A 13,568-nucleotide genomic window follows, 5' to 3' on the forward strand; every position below is an offset into this window, starting at 1 on the left:
CCAAATGATCCCCTTGTGACGTTGAGCCGAGCCAGGAGGAGTCAGGGCCTGGGTGGGGATGGGGCGCGACCACCCCACGGGCCGCTGGTGGGATGGGTCTGTGGAAGTCCAAGCTGCCCCAGATGGGCAGGGCCCTGAGACCCCAGGAGAAGGGTAACATCGCGGGGGTGCCTGGCTCACTGGGGGGCAGGAAGGAGGCTGTGAAGGGCATGAGGGAGGTGCGGGTACCCCACACCCCGAGTTCAGTGTGCACGCGCCCCCCCCCCGCCCCGTGATAGTGACACAACTGCACGTGCTCAAGGATCAGCTATGCTTTGATCCACTTGGGCACCTGCTGTGCGGGGTTCTGGGGACTCCATGGTGAATGTGTCAAACTAGCTCCCTGGCCTCCTGGAGGTGACCGTGTAGTGAAGGAGACAGTCTCAGAAAATGGCATCTACAAGCAGGAGGGAATAGGGCTGCCACAGGGAAAGAGAAGCTGGCTCTGAGGGCTGGAGGAAGAGGGGAGGTTTAAGCTGGGCCCTGAGGGTTGCCTAGGAATTCACTAAGCAACATTGTGTTATAAACTGCTGCACTCCACGGTCATGCCTGGTAGCGTGGACGTTCATTTACTCATCACCCACTGCTAGACGTCAGGAACTGTGCCGACTACTAGAAACATAGGGACAGGCAAGACAAATAATCCTTGCCCTCAGGCAGTACAGTCTGGCGGGGGAGACAGACAAGAACAAGTGAACAGGCAAAATCATTGCTGATCATCTCTGCTGCTGTGGAAGAAATGGGGCTCTGGGATGGAACGATGGGGTGGGAGGCTCTCAGAGAAAGCCTGATGGGTGGGCTGGGAACTGAAGGCAGTGGAGCAGGGACTTACCACACAGGGGGAACAGCAGGAGAGGGATGAGTTTGGCAAGTTCAAGGGACAGAAGAGGCCACTGGGGCTGGACCACAATGGAGGAAGAGGAGGGTGGTGTGGGATGGTCTGGAGGGTGGGCGAGTTCCTGCCCCGCTCTGAGCCCATTTCCTCAACTGTAAAATGGGATGGTAGAGTCATTGAGATTCTTCCAAGGAGATGCTGTGTGCAGAGGGCCTGGCCTGTTCAAGTTGATATCCGATTCACAGCGACCCGTAGCAGCACTAATGCATGCCATGCCTGGATATACCGTTAGGCATTCATGTCCAGCCCCAGATGGCACCCTAGGGCAAAAGCAGGTATGCCAGGAGACCCCTGTCCAGTGTCACTCACCCGAGGTCACACACTAGGCTGTGGACACAGCCACATCGGTGCGTGCTGGCCCCTGCAGGCACCAAACCCTCTCCCCACCTCTTCCCTGGGCCCCCAGACATTCTCAAGTCCCCCCAGATTATCTTCGTGATGGGTGGCCCAGGTTGTGGCAAAGGGACACAGTGCAAGAACATGGCGACCAAATATGGCTTCTGCCACGTGGGGCTGGGCCAGCTGCTGCGGCAAGAGGCCCAACGCAACACACAGCGGGGCCGGAAGATCCATGACATCATGCTACAGGGGCTCCTGGTGCCCACGGTGAGAGCTCGCAGGCTCCGGGGCAGAGGGAAGAAGGGGGTACATCAGGATGGACTTCCCTGGAAGCCCTGTGGAAGCAGATAGGCCCAGGAGGCCACGGCTCCCCGCCTAGCCACTGCCTTGCTGCCCTGAGTCTCCGTGTCCTCACCCGTAAAAATGGGAGACCAGCTGGACCCACAGTAGGACTCCGTACGGAGGGTTGGCTGACGTCATTCCTATAAAGCACGGGGCAAAGTGCCTGGCACTTCACAAGCACTCGGTCACGTTTGCTAGTATTTATTCCTTTTGTGACCTTAGGCATCTCTATCACTGGCCCCTTCTGTACCTGTTTCCTCACCTGTGAAATGAAGGTCATCCCTGTACCTACCTGTAAGATGGTGGTGATAAGAAAAATGAGACTTCGCCAGATGGGCACACGGTAGCCTCCTACCCAGTAGATGGGCTCCATGTATCAGAGCGGCCCCAGGGCACCAGCAGACCCAGAATCCCGGGCCCTGGGCTGGGCAGCTACTCCCCTGGATTCACCTGAAGTCCAGACCGAGGGAGAGAACTTGACAAGGTGGCCATGCAGGCAAGGGACCCCAGGGCACTGAACCCGCCACCCCTTTCCTTCCCAGGGCACTGAACCCGCCACCCCTTTCCTTCCCAGGGCACCATCCTAGACATGATCAGCAACGCCATGTTATCTCGCCCAGAGAGCCGGGGCTTCCTCATTGACGGCTTCCCGCGGGAGCTGAGGCAGGCCAAGGAGTTTGAGCGCATTGTGAGTGACCCCAGGGTGTGTGAGTGTGTGGTGAGGTGTGAAGCTACTCCTCCCTTCCCACCTTGGATGGAGGTCAGAAGGGTTGAGACTCGGGGGAGAGGAGAGATGGCGAGGGGGCAATGGCGTTTTGTATGGTCAAGGGACAGTCAGGAGATTGTTGGAAGCTTCTAGAACCTGGGTAGATAGCTGGTGAGCTGGCAGGGACAAAGTCATATTAATATCTTCCTGCACATAAATTATTTGCCCACGGAGTAGCACGTGGGTGTAGCGTCATCTCTGGGCCATAAGGATGGAGTATAGTTATTCGTTCATCTGTGTATTTGACCACCTGTCCCCAAGTCGTTTGAGAACAGGCTCTGTCCTTAGGAGTTCATGAGACAGACTCAGTCCCTGCTCTTAGGATGCCAGTGGACGGACACTGACCAGTGCGTGACTTGCTAAACAAAACAGAGACGTTCCTGGCAGCAGTAAATGCAGTGAAGAGCAGGAGACAGAATGGCATCCTGGAGGGACACAGCGGGCTGTTTGGAATGGGTAGCCCTGGCAGCCGCCTCGAAGCAAGGACATCGGACAACCGAGCTGTGCTAGGAGGAGTCAGCCGGCGCTGGCGAGTCGGACTACCTTTCTTCAGGTTCCTTCTGCATGCCAGCAGCGCTGAGTTCATGAGAAGGCCCGTCCACACCCCTGAACGTCCTTGGCCTGACCGTTTGGAAATAGCCGAGCAGAGAAACTGTGGCAGATTGTCAGCCTCCAGACTTTTCCAGAACTTGCTGGATTGGGTTGAAATGCCTTCAGAGAAGTCTAGGTGGGAATCACACAGAGGTCGCCCAGGGCTGGGGCAGGTGGGGCCTTGCCCTTCATTCGCACCTGCTTGGGAGCAATTCTCTTGGGCTCATCGCGATGACTCGCAGGGCAAATACTGGGCTCCCTTTCCTGGTCTGGGCGCTCCGAGGGCAAAGGCCAGGCTCATGAATCTCTGTCCCCATCGGCCCTGGGCTGCCGCCCGGCAGACTCCCACAAGTGCCACAAAGTCTCGGGATAGAAGCTGCCCACTCCCGACCCTCAGGCCCCATGGGCTCGGTTTGGACTCTACAGGTTTGTAAGACCATTTTTTCTGAAGTAGTGGCCAACCTTCAAAAACCCGGAGATGCCACATCAAAACTGCAGCTTCGCTTGCAAATCGCCTGACTTGGCAGGCGCAGGGTCTTCGTGTCCCCATGGCAACAGCAGCGTGAATGCATCTGGAGCTTTTTCCTGAGCCCAGCGCTGTTCTTGACGCTAGGCACAGGAGCTCTGATCTTTTGGAACATTCCAGAAAAACGTTTCTTGCACCATCAGCATCCTGCTTTTTTACAGAGGGATCTGGCGACTTGCCCAGGGTCAACACAGTTTAGTTGGTGGACACAGGCCTTACTCACGCCCCAGCTATTGGTTCTGAGGCCTAGACGTCAACCATGTCAGCAGGGGGACCCCTCCCTGCCTCCCAGGGGTCTCCCCGCCATACCCGTGGAGGGTTGCCCCTCCATCATGGAGGCTGAGCGCCGTCTGCCATGTAGGACGGTGCCTGTGCCGTGGTTTTATGCTGAGAGGAACAGGGTACATGCTTTCCTCTTGTGCCGTGTGGCTGTCGCAAGGGAAAAAATGAAATAAACAGGGTTCTGTGTCATGACAGTGGATTTTCTTTGTGGAGAATTTTCTAGATCTCTGCGAGCTGCCAGGCACCTGTCGGCCTTTGCGGACCCTGTAGGCCCCTGCCTTAGGTCTATCCAGGTGTCCCTGGAGGCACCTAGCTTGGCCCTTCCACCCTGACCCTGCTGGGCTGGAGCGTCTGTTTGGGGGCGGTCTCCGATGCTGTGCAGGCTGGTGCAGTGGGTCTGGCTGGAAGCCGGCACACCAGAGCGGAAGTCTCTGCCCACAAGCATGCAGTGCCTAGGGACCCTTCCCTGTGCCATTCCTGTTTTCTCTGCGTACATTCAAGCCGCCGCTGGAGGGCTTTTCAGGGCCAAGTTGCAGAAATTCACAGGAAGCCCCGGTGTGTTGCCATCAGGGGACTCTTGGGGAGATCAGTGCCCCTATTTCACAGACAGAAATCGAGACCCATGGAGGGAAGGTTACTTGAGGTTGGCTCCTACCCCTTGGGGCGTGGGCCCGCCTTGTGCAGACACTGGCTTTGGAGCCAGTGAGACTGGCACTCAGGTCACACTCGGTCACTTTCTCCACCTGTCTGTGACTCGCACAGGACTTGGCCTCCCAAGCTTCACTGTCCTCATCTGTGAATGTGAACAGAAATGCTACAGGCATCTCCTCGATGTGGGCAGACGGGGAAGGCTGATTCCCGAGGCAGTTTCCCATCTGTTTCCAAGATTGTTTTGGTCACCTGTGCACCTGTCTGAGAACACAGCTCCGGGCAGCGGAGGCCCCAGGGTGGGTGGCCTATGTCGAATGAGCATGCAGGGACTCCCCACCAGGAAGCACTCTGCACAAGGGGCGGCGAGGAGGACCAGATAACCACATGCAGCCCCGACAATTATCATCAGGTTGGGCTTGGTTGGAGCATCTGTGGCCAGTCGCCCTGAAACGCCCAGACTCGGGAGGTCCATTTCTCTGGGTCCATGTTTCTCCCAAAAGTGCCACCTGCAGAGAAACTCCCCTGTTCACAGAAGATTTTTAAATAATTATATATTTTTTTAACTTTTTGTTAATTAGAGCCTCACAGGAAATTGCCTGTACCCTTCACCCAGTTCCCCCGCAGGGTGACATCTTATTCCATGGTCGTCCAGTATCACAACCGGGCTGCTAGCATCGCTGTGTATTTGGTTTTAGTTGTCTCCAGAGGAAGTTGTGTTCTCTTTCCATTTACCAAAGTGCTCTCGTTGCCCGCCCTCCCTGCCCGGCAGTGTCATAAGCAGCAGCGCTGACCCTGCGAAGCCTCGTGCTTGGAAGCACCCAAGAGTATGAAGGCACCCAGGTCCTGTTTGTCGTCCTCGCCGGGAAGGGGAGGAGCTTGTGCACGTGTGTGCGCGTGCGTGCATGCTCCCACAGTGGAAAAGCCTGCAAGGAAATCTTTGGTGTCTCTATGCTGCCAGATTTCAAACACTCACAACTGGAACGATCTACGGGATCTCCATGTCCCCAGATCAAACCATCATCAAAGTCTGGCCACACTTGCTTTATCTGCGCTGAAATGTCTTGTCGTGGGCACCTGGGTGGCTCCGTCGGTGAAGCGTCTGCCTTCAGCTCAGGTCATGATCCCGGGGTCCTGGGATCGAGCCCCGCATCCAGCTCCTGCTCAGCAGGGAGCCTGCTTCTCCCTCTCCTTCTGCTCCTACCCCTGCTTGTTCTCTCTCTCTCTCAAATAAATAAAATCTGTAAACACACACACACACACAACATGTCTCGTCACAGTTGTCAGTTGTGTGCTTTGAAGCAGACTCCAGGTCCCAGTCGGGGCGCCCCCTCACCCAGCCGCTCTGGAGATGGTTAACATTCATGCCTCGAGACCATTCGATGCCCAGGCCACCTCTGAGTTTTCCCAGTGTCTGAAGAACATCTCTTTGATTTCCATCTGGTTAGATTTGTGAGGAAAATGAGGCCCACACCTCACTAGGGGTCTCCTAACCCAGGGCAAGTGGTTGGCCCTGCCTGCTTCCCTCGAGGAGCCTGGGTAGCGTTCGGATTTGGCCAGGGGCTTCCCGCCCCGTGGTACCCTTAACTCATGTCTCTCCCTCTCGTTTGCGCTGCACACGCAAAGTTAACTACCGACCCGCTCAGATTCAGGTCCAATACATTGTGTGTGTGTGTGTGTGTGTGTGTGTGTGTGTGTGTGTGTGTGTGTGTGTGAGAATCCGTAAATATTTCTGTATCTATTTTCCAAAAGACGGAAATTTTTGTCAAATCAAAACACTTCCCATTACCCCCCCCGTTGATATCTTTCACGTCCTCAAACAACTGATCGATACTCACATTTCCATGAACATCTGCATCTTTGTTTTCTCACGTCTGGTTTTCACGAGGATTTAAGGAAGGCTGACCATGCAGTGGGTCGCTGGGTCTCACGTTCCTTGCCGTCAGTCGGTGCTCCTTCCATCCCGGCGGCTGCCGTTTTCCATGTCGATGGAAGAAGCCATGTCTCCGGGTGTCTGGATTTCGCACAGCCTGGATTGTGCTGATTGCAAAGCATTCCTTACCACGTTCCTCTCTCCGCGAGATTTCCTCTCCGTCGGTGGCCTGTCTGGAGTCTTGCTTGGGGCTCAGATGCCATTTCGTCAAGCATGCTTCGTAGGCGTTGGCAGGAACTTCCGTCGGGTGGCGCACAGGGTGTCGTGGTCTCTTTGCCCCGGCTGGATTCGCTCTCAAATGTGCCCGAGCGTGTTGTTTCGGAGGGGTGGGGCCCCAAATGTGCACTGGGACACGGGTGGTGGACTCGAGAAAGTGGGAAAACAGCGTTACGTGTCGTCCTTGTGATTTGCAATTCTGCGACGTGTCCAGTTCTGATGGTGTCCCTCCAATTCTGAGACAGTCTGTGTTCCTCAGGCTTTGGCTCCTCCCCTGCGTGGCGGTAGATGACGCAGGGCGAGTTCGGCATAGAGTCCTGTGGTTCAACACTTCTTGTCTTGCACAATTTCCAGGAGGCTCCCACATGCCCAGCTGCCACTCTCTCAGGGAGGGGTCCGTAATGGCTGGAACTGTGTCCCCTCAACTTTGTAGGTGGAAGCCCTCACCTCCAGGACCTCAGGATGTGCTGTGGGTGGAGAGAGGGTCTTTAAAGAGGGGGGCAAGTTAAAAGAGGTCATTAGGCTGGGCCCTGATCCAATCTGACCGGTGTCCTTGTGGGAAGAGAGTAGGACATGGACACACACAGAGGGAGGACACAGGGAAAAGCCAGCATCGACGAGCCAAGGAGAGGAGTCTCGGAAGATCTAGCCGGCTTGACACCTTGATTTTTGTTTGAAGATTTATTTATTTTGAGAGATTGAAAGAGAGAGTGCACGAGCGGGGGGGGGGGCAGGGGGAGGGGGAGAGAGAGAATCCTCAAGCAGACTCCCCGCTGAACACGGAGCCCGGTGCGGGACTCGATCCCAGGAGCCCAAGATCATGACTTGAGCTGAAGGCAGACGCTTGGCCAACTGAGCCCCCCGGGTGCCCAACACCTTGACTTTGGTGCCCGGCCTCCAGGACTGTTGTTTGAGGCACGCGATACGTGGCATTTGCAGAGCAGCCCTAACCTAACTCACACCCGGCTGGACGCGAGTGCTGTGAGATGCCCTCTCAACCTCTTAGCTCATGGTTTCATTCGTGCCCATGTTCATGCTGAGAGATACTGCCAATTTGCGATTTTCTCTTCTGGTCATTTTTTCCACATTGATGAGCAGGAAGTCTTCCCTAAAGGAGAAATCTCTTTCCTCACTGGGGGCTGTTGGGTTTTCCTGAAATACAGCTCCACCAGACAGGTGGGATGGAAGCTTAACCCCTTCCTCGAAGGCCATTTTTCAGACCAAGGCGTTGATGTCCTCATTCCTTCCGATGGCGACCATGAGGTTGGTCATTTTCGCCTTCCTTTGCTTTGTTTTCTCTCATTGCTAGGAACCCTTGGGCTTTGTCGCTGTTGTCGCCCAAGCTGTCACATCAGTGACCACGGGGCACCCTTTCTCGCTGACACGTGTGTCCTCTGACACAGCCACGTTCCCCCCTCCCCACCCCCACCTCTGCCTACTCGGTTTCTGGCCGACTTCCCACCCTGACCTTTCACAAGTCCTGCTGAATCCTAGAACTGGCCGTGCCTCGAAGGAGCCCTTTTTGAGTGGCGTCCAGGCCAGGGGTGCCCGTTGCCACTGAGTTGTCATCGTTTCCAGGACTTTCCTGTGGACAGAGCTGGAAAGCATAAACTCGTGAAAGGGGGAAAAATATCACAAGTTCAAACAGATGTTTCCAGTTCACACTTACCATGACCGTGCCTTCTTCTCTTTGCCTAAAACGCCGCACTCCTAAAACCACGAACACGGTCATTTGCATTATTCCATTAGATGCAAAAGAGTTTCCAAGGAATGTACCCATAGTAACTACTAAGACTAAAACACTGAAGGGAGTTGAAGATTTCTGCGCGGCTCTGATTTCGCCTGTAATATTCCTCACTGGGGACATACACTAAAAACACAGAGTTGCCTGAAATAATTATTTTCTCTGCGTCGTTTTGCATGACAATAACACTCCCTGGGGTACATTTGTTTCCGTTTGGTTTTGGATATTTAGGGATTGCTTTGTTAAATTTAACTTTTGAATTTGCATATTATTTAATGATTGGAAAGTCAGAGCCACACAAAAAGGTACGCTGGAGAGAGCTTGTTTCCAGCCATTCCTGTCCGTCCCCAACCCCCACAGGCAACCATTTTTGTTAGTTTTTGGGTTGTCCTTCTGGTGTTTCTTTGGCAAATAAAAAGCAAGTGTGTGTGTGTGTGTGTGTGTGTGTGTGTGTGTGTGTGTGTGAAAGAGATCGATCTTCCTCCTCACAGAAAAACTAGCATTCTGTATATACCTGTCTTCATTTTTTTTTTTTAAACTTAACAGTATATCCTGCAGATCTCCTGTGGGCATCGAAGACTTCCTTGTCCCCTTTCTGTTCCATGGTGTGGCACTGCCAGCCTTCATCCAGCTGATCCCCCACAGACAATGGGTTGTTGGACGACATACTGGTAGACAATAAGCTGTTGGCAGTCTTGTGCCACTACAAACAAGGCCATACTAGATAACCTCTATAACCCTGCATGGCATTTCTTTCTTTCTTTTTCTTTCTTTTTTTTGCAAGTATCTTTACAAAGGTTCTTCGCAGTGGGTTTGTTAGATTAACGAGGAACATGCGGGTCATTTTGCTGTCACCAACGGTCTTTGTTTTGCATTGCCACCACCAAAAGATGGAAGTGTCCTTTCCTCACACCCACATCAGGAGAGGACTCTGCCAAACTTTTGAATGTTTGTCACCCTGCTTAGGTGGGAAATGCTGTCTTGAGGTAGTTTGAAATGGGTGTTTCTCTTACTGTTAGTGAGGTTGAACATCTTCCCCAAAGCTTAAGGGCCATTCTTATTTCTTCTTTGCACTCTTTGTATCTTTAGTTTTATTTCTTTTCCTGACAGAGTGTTGGTCTCTTCTTCTTGATTTCTAGGAACTCTTTATATATTAGGGCTATTAGCCCTTTGTGGTATGGGTTGCAAATCTTTCCCCCTCCCTTTGTCAGTTATCTTTGGCTTTGCTTTATGGTATCTTTTTGTCGTGCAAAAGTTGTTCTTAAATTTTTAATCAAAATTTTCATATTTTGCTATTTCTTCTGGATTTTAAGATCACTCCCCTCCCAACCTAGGCTTATAAGGGAATCTATTCATGGTTTATTTAGTACTTGTGTGACCTCGCTTCTTAACATCGATATCTCTGATCCATTTGGGACTTATCCTAGTTTTTGGAATGAGGGAAGGGTTCAATTTGTCCTTTTTCCAAATCATGATCTAGTTGTTCCAGGATCATCTGCTTCAAAGGTTGTCATTTCTCCATTCATTTGGGATGCCACCCTCACCATGTAACAACTTTCCACATTCACTTGGGTTAATTTCTGGATGCTACTCTGCTCCAGGGGTCCATTTGCCCTCCCCCCCCCGCCCCGTGCCCTGCTGCTCTACCTAAGGCAGCTTTATTAGGCTTTCATACCTGTTGGGGTTCAGTACCTCCTCTCCCACCCCCACCATCCATTGCTGTTCTTTGCCTAGGTTCTCCTGCACATCCCTGCTTGTTTGATTTTGTATACAAACCTTAGAGTCAACCAATTCAACTAAAAAAAAACATGTTAACATGTTGAAATTACAAACGAATTTAGAAACTCTCAGCTTTATGATGTGATATTCCTATCCAGGCACATTTTTTATCTTTCTTTTGTTCAAGTCTCTTTTGAGTCATTTAGGAGTAATCTTATCCAAGTTTTCCTTGAAGATTGTCCTTAAGACTTTGCACATTTTGGGAAAAGTCTTGCCTGAGCGTTTATTTCATTTTGTTGCTGTTGTAAATGTGGCCTTCTTTTCTAACTGGTGATTTTTGTATACATGTAGGCTACTGACCTCTGTGTGTTAACGCTATATCCTGTTATTTTTAGCAAATATTTTATCAAATTCTCTGAAGTCTATACTAGTTTGTCTATTGATTTTCTTGAGTTTTCCAGAAATATAATCACATCACCTGCAAACAGACTTGGTTTTATCTACGTTCTTTCAAATTCAGGTTTCTCAAAGTGATTTCTTTTATCTCATTGCTTTAGCTAATCTTCTCATACCTTACTAAGTCACATGAGCCAGAGCGGGCAATTTTGTCTTGTTCCCAACTTCAGTGGGAAAGCGATTTCCATTAAGATGCTGGCTGAAGATATTTATCAATTCCTAGCCTCTTTAAAAATCTGGAAATGCATGCTGAATTTTGCTAACTGCCCTTTCTGTGTTTATGAGGGTGATCATTTGTCTTTTCCCCCAGAGGTTAATACAATGAATGTATCGAACCATCCTTGCTTTCCTGGAATGAATCCCACTTGGTTGTTATTTATTTATTTATTTATTTATTTATTTAAATGCATCACTGAAGTCTACTGTACAAGGAAATTCTGGAGGAACTCGTAGGAGGTAGAGTTCACAGTGGGCAGCCATGGACATCTAGGAAGGTCTCCTTGAGACCAGTCAGGGAGGGCAGAGCAGGGGCATGGGTAGCGGCGAGCTGGGGACTCTTGTACCTTACCCAGTGGAAGTACCTGAGCAAGAGGAAGGCAAATGAAGACTGCTTAAGTCCATCGTAGAAGGAGTATTTCAATCCAAATATCCATCAGCCTGGAACTAAGTTACGGTACATCCACACAGCAGAATACTGTAACGACAAGAACCACCTTATGTGCCAATACGGAACCACCTCCAGTTATACTGAGTGAAGTCGAAGGCAAATCAGTATCTTCACCACTTGCATAAAAAAGAAGGAAAAAGGACATTAGAGCCGATTTGCTTTTACAGTATATGCCTACAATAGTAGGTAACTCCAGGAAAGAGTTGCTTCCAGGGAGGGTGAAACTGGGTGGCAGGGGATGGTGAAGGTCTTTGGTTCTTCCGTTACCGTTGTTTACTTACAATCTCTGCCAAGGTCCTACCTATCCCAAAGAATAAACATGTAAACACTAACTCTAAGCTAAAAAATAAGATGAACCCAGGGCCCCGCACAATTCTAGACTCCTGATCTCAGGGTAGGGGGGTCAGGGAGCCACTGCACCTAGCCTCTTCCTCACCAGTCCCCTTTGTGGGTGCCTAGGTGGGCCGGGCCCCAGACATCGTCATTGTGTTTGACTGCTCCATGGATACGATGGTCCGGAGAGCACTGCGCCGGGGCCGGGTAGAGCACCGGGCAGACGACTGTGAGCAGGCCATCCGCCAGCGCCTGGAGACGTACTACACGCTGTGTGGGCCAGTCTTGACCTTCTATCAGCAGAAGAAACTGCTCTGTAATGTAGGTGCTCCCTGCTTGCCACTCACCCCCCTCCCCAAACCAACTCCCCAGGGGAACAAGACAGGTCATGCCGTGGCCCACAACCTGGACCTCTCTGGGCCTGTTTCCCACTGTGTATGCTGGGAAATTTGGTAAATTCCATTTCTTCCATTGGGCAGTAGGGGCACAGCCGTGGCCTTCCGGCTATGACGTTTAAGGTCTAAACAGAATAACTCTCTCCAAAACTGCAAGACTAAATACATTTTAGATGTATCTACAAAACATAAGATTAGGACAATTGGTTAACCACAGCCATACACATTCCCCAGGGGGAAAGTAGGGCTATCTTAATTCTTAAAGTGACCCATCTATGAAGACATGAGACTTTGGTGGTGTCCCCACTTCCGGCTGAAGGCAGGAGTGTGAAATGAGGCTAAAAGGCAGGTGTCTTGTTGAGACAGCTTTCATCAGTGAGGTTGGGATGGGGGGGCAGGGGGCCAGAGGGAGGCAGTTCTCCACACCTTCCACCCTATGGCCTGCTCCAAAGGACAGTATCTCGGCCAGCTGTTAGTGACACATAACACTGTGTTGCAGCCTTTCTGACCCATTTCCCTCTTCCCTCACTTGCATGGCCCTGGCATTGTACCCCCCGATTTTTTATGGGCACATAATAAAGAAGCCTGCTAACCTGCTTCCCCCTTGTTGGAGAGGTGGAGGACAGTGTCCCTGCTGACTCAGAACTGACCTTTTGCTCCCCCTCCTCTAGATCTTGGCAGAAGAAGCTCCAGAAAACATTTTTGCCAAGTGCTGCTCTGTCATTGAAAGCCTGCAGTGACAGGAGGGGCTGGGGGCTCTGCTTCTCTCCTCATTCCAGAACCCACATAGGGCTTAGGACGGGTGCAGGGCTGTGAGGTAAGATCACCTGGTGACAGCAGGCCAGGCTTTAATCCGAGCTGACTCCCCATGAGACCCCACACTGATGGCCCCTTTCTGGGCCGTGGCACCACAGGGGTGGGCTGATCGGGGGCCACCACCCACAGGAGCAGGTTTCTAACCCATCTGGACAAGGCCTGGGGTGGGGCAGGTATGAGCTGTTGAGGGCTCCTGCTTGGTGCTGCCCTTCAAGCCTGTGGGCCCAGGCTTCTGAATGTGAAAGCTGATCTGTGTTAGTGTTCAACTGTAAGCCCCAAAAGAACAAAAACCAGCCGTGAAGTAGGCCTCAAGATGATTGCCCCTGGGCAGACAGCTCAGATGGACCCTCAGTTCACTCTCCCAGCTCCTGTCCTCACCCCTGGGAGGCCACGGCTTCCCACCAAGCATTGGAACTGGTGCCATTTTTTAACAGGCGTGGTTTCCACCTCGGGGCCCGCTGACACAGTAGGCCCCAGCCAGGTGCGAATCAAGGCCAGTCTGCCTCCCGGGAGGTACACACAGCCATGGGTTTGCTGCGGTGGCAGACTGCGTCCATGGAAACACCCGTCCCCAGGGGCTCTCTTGGGTGTCTTGCTCCCCATGTTCCCAGAGGGAAAAACGGGATGGGGGAAGACTACTCGCCAGGGCTCAACCTGCTATTCCCCTTTCTGCAAGGCAACACCAGAACAGTCTTTGGGCGACCCAGACCCCACTCTTATTGGCCAATCTTTGTTCCTCTTCAACTTGTTTCCTCTACAAACACAACTGCGGCCAGCACGCAGTTTTTAGACAAAAAGCACTTTATTTAACCAAAAAAAAAGGGGGGGGGGATTAAGAAAGCACAATGCGCCTGCAGAAAA

General features: G+C 51.9%; 1 protein-coding gene across 1 annotated transcript; it reads left to right on the top strand.

Annotated features, from left to right (window-relative positions):
- The first annotated feature begins 1,345 nt into the window (after positions 1-1,345).
- Positions 1,346-13,512, top strand: LOC100474078 (adenylate kinase isoenzyme 1). The gene is made up of 4 exons (XM_034657618.1): positions 1,346-1,540; positions 2,190-2,303; positions 11,623-11,817; positions 12,563-13,512. The coding sequence occupies exons 1-4, from the start codon at positions 1,373-1,375 to the stop codon at positions 12,629-12,631; spliced, it is 546 nt and encodes a 181-aa protein (XP_034513509.1). The 5' UTR covers positions 1,346-1,372; the 3' UTR covers positions 12,632-13,512.
- The last annotated feature ends 56 nt before the right edge of the window (positions 13,513-13,568 follow it).

The sequence above is a fragment of the Ailuropoda melanoleuca genome, chromosome 4 (genome assembly GCF_002007445.2).
Source record: "Ailuropoda melanoleuca isolate Jingjing chromosome 4, ASM200744v2, whole genome shotgun sequence".
In the NCBI taxonomy this organism is placed as follows: domain Eukaryota; kingdom Metazoa; phylum Chordata; class Mammalia; order Carnivora; family Ursidae; genus Ailuropoda; species Ailuropoda melanoleuca.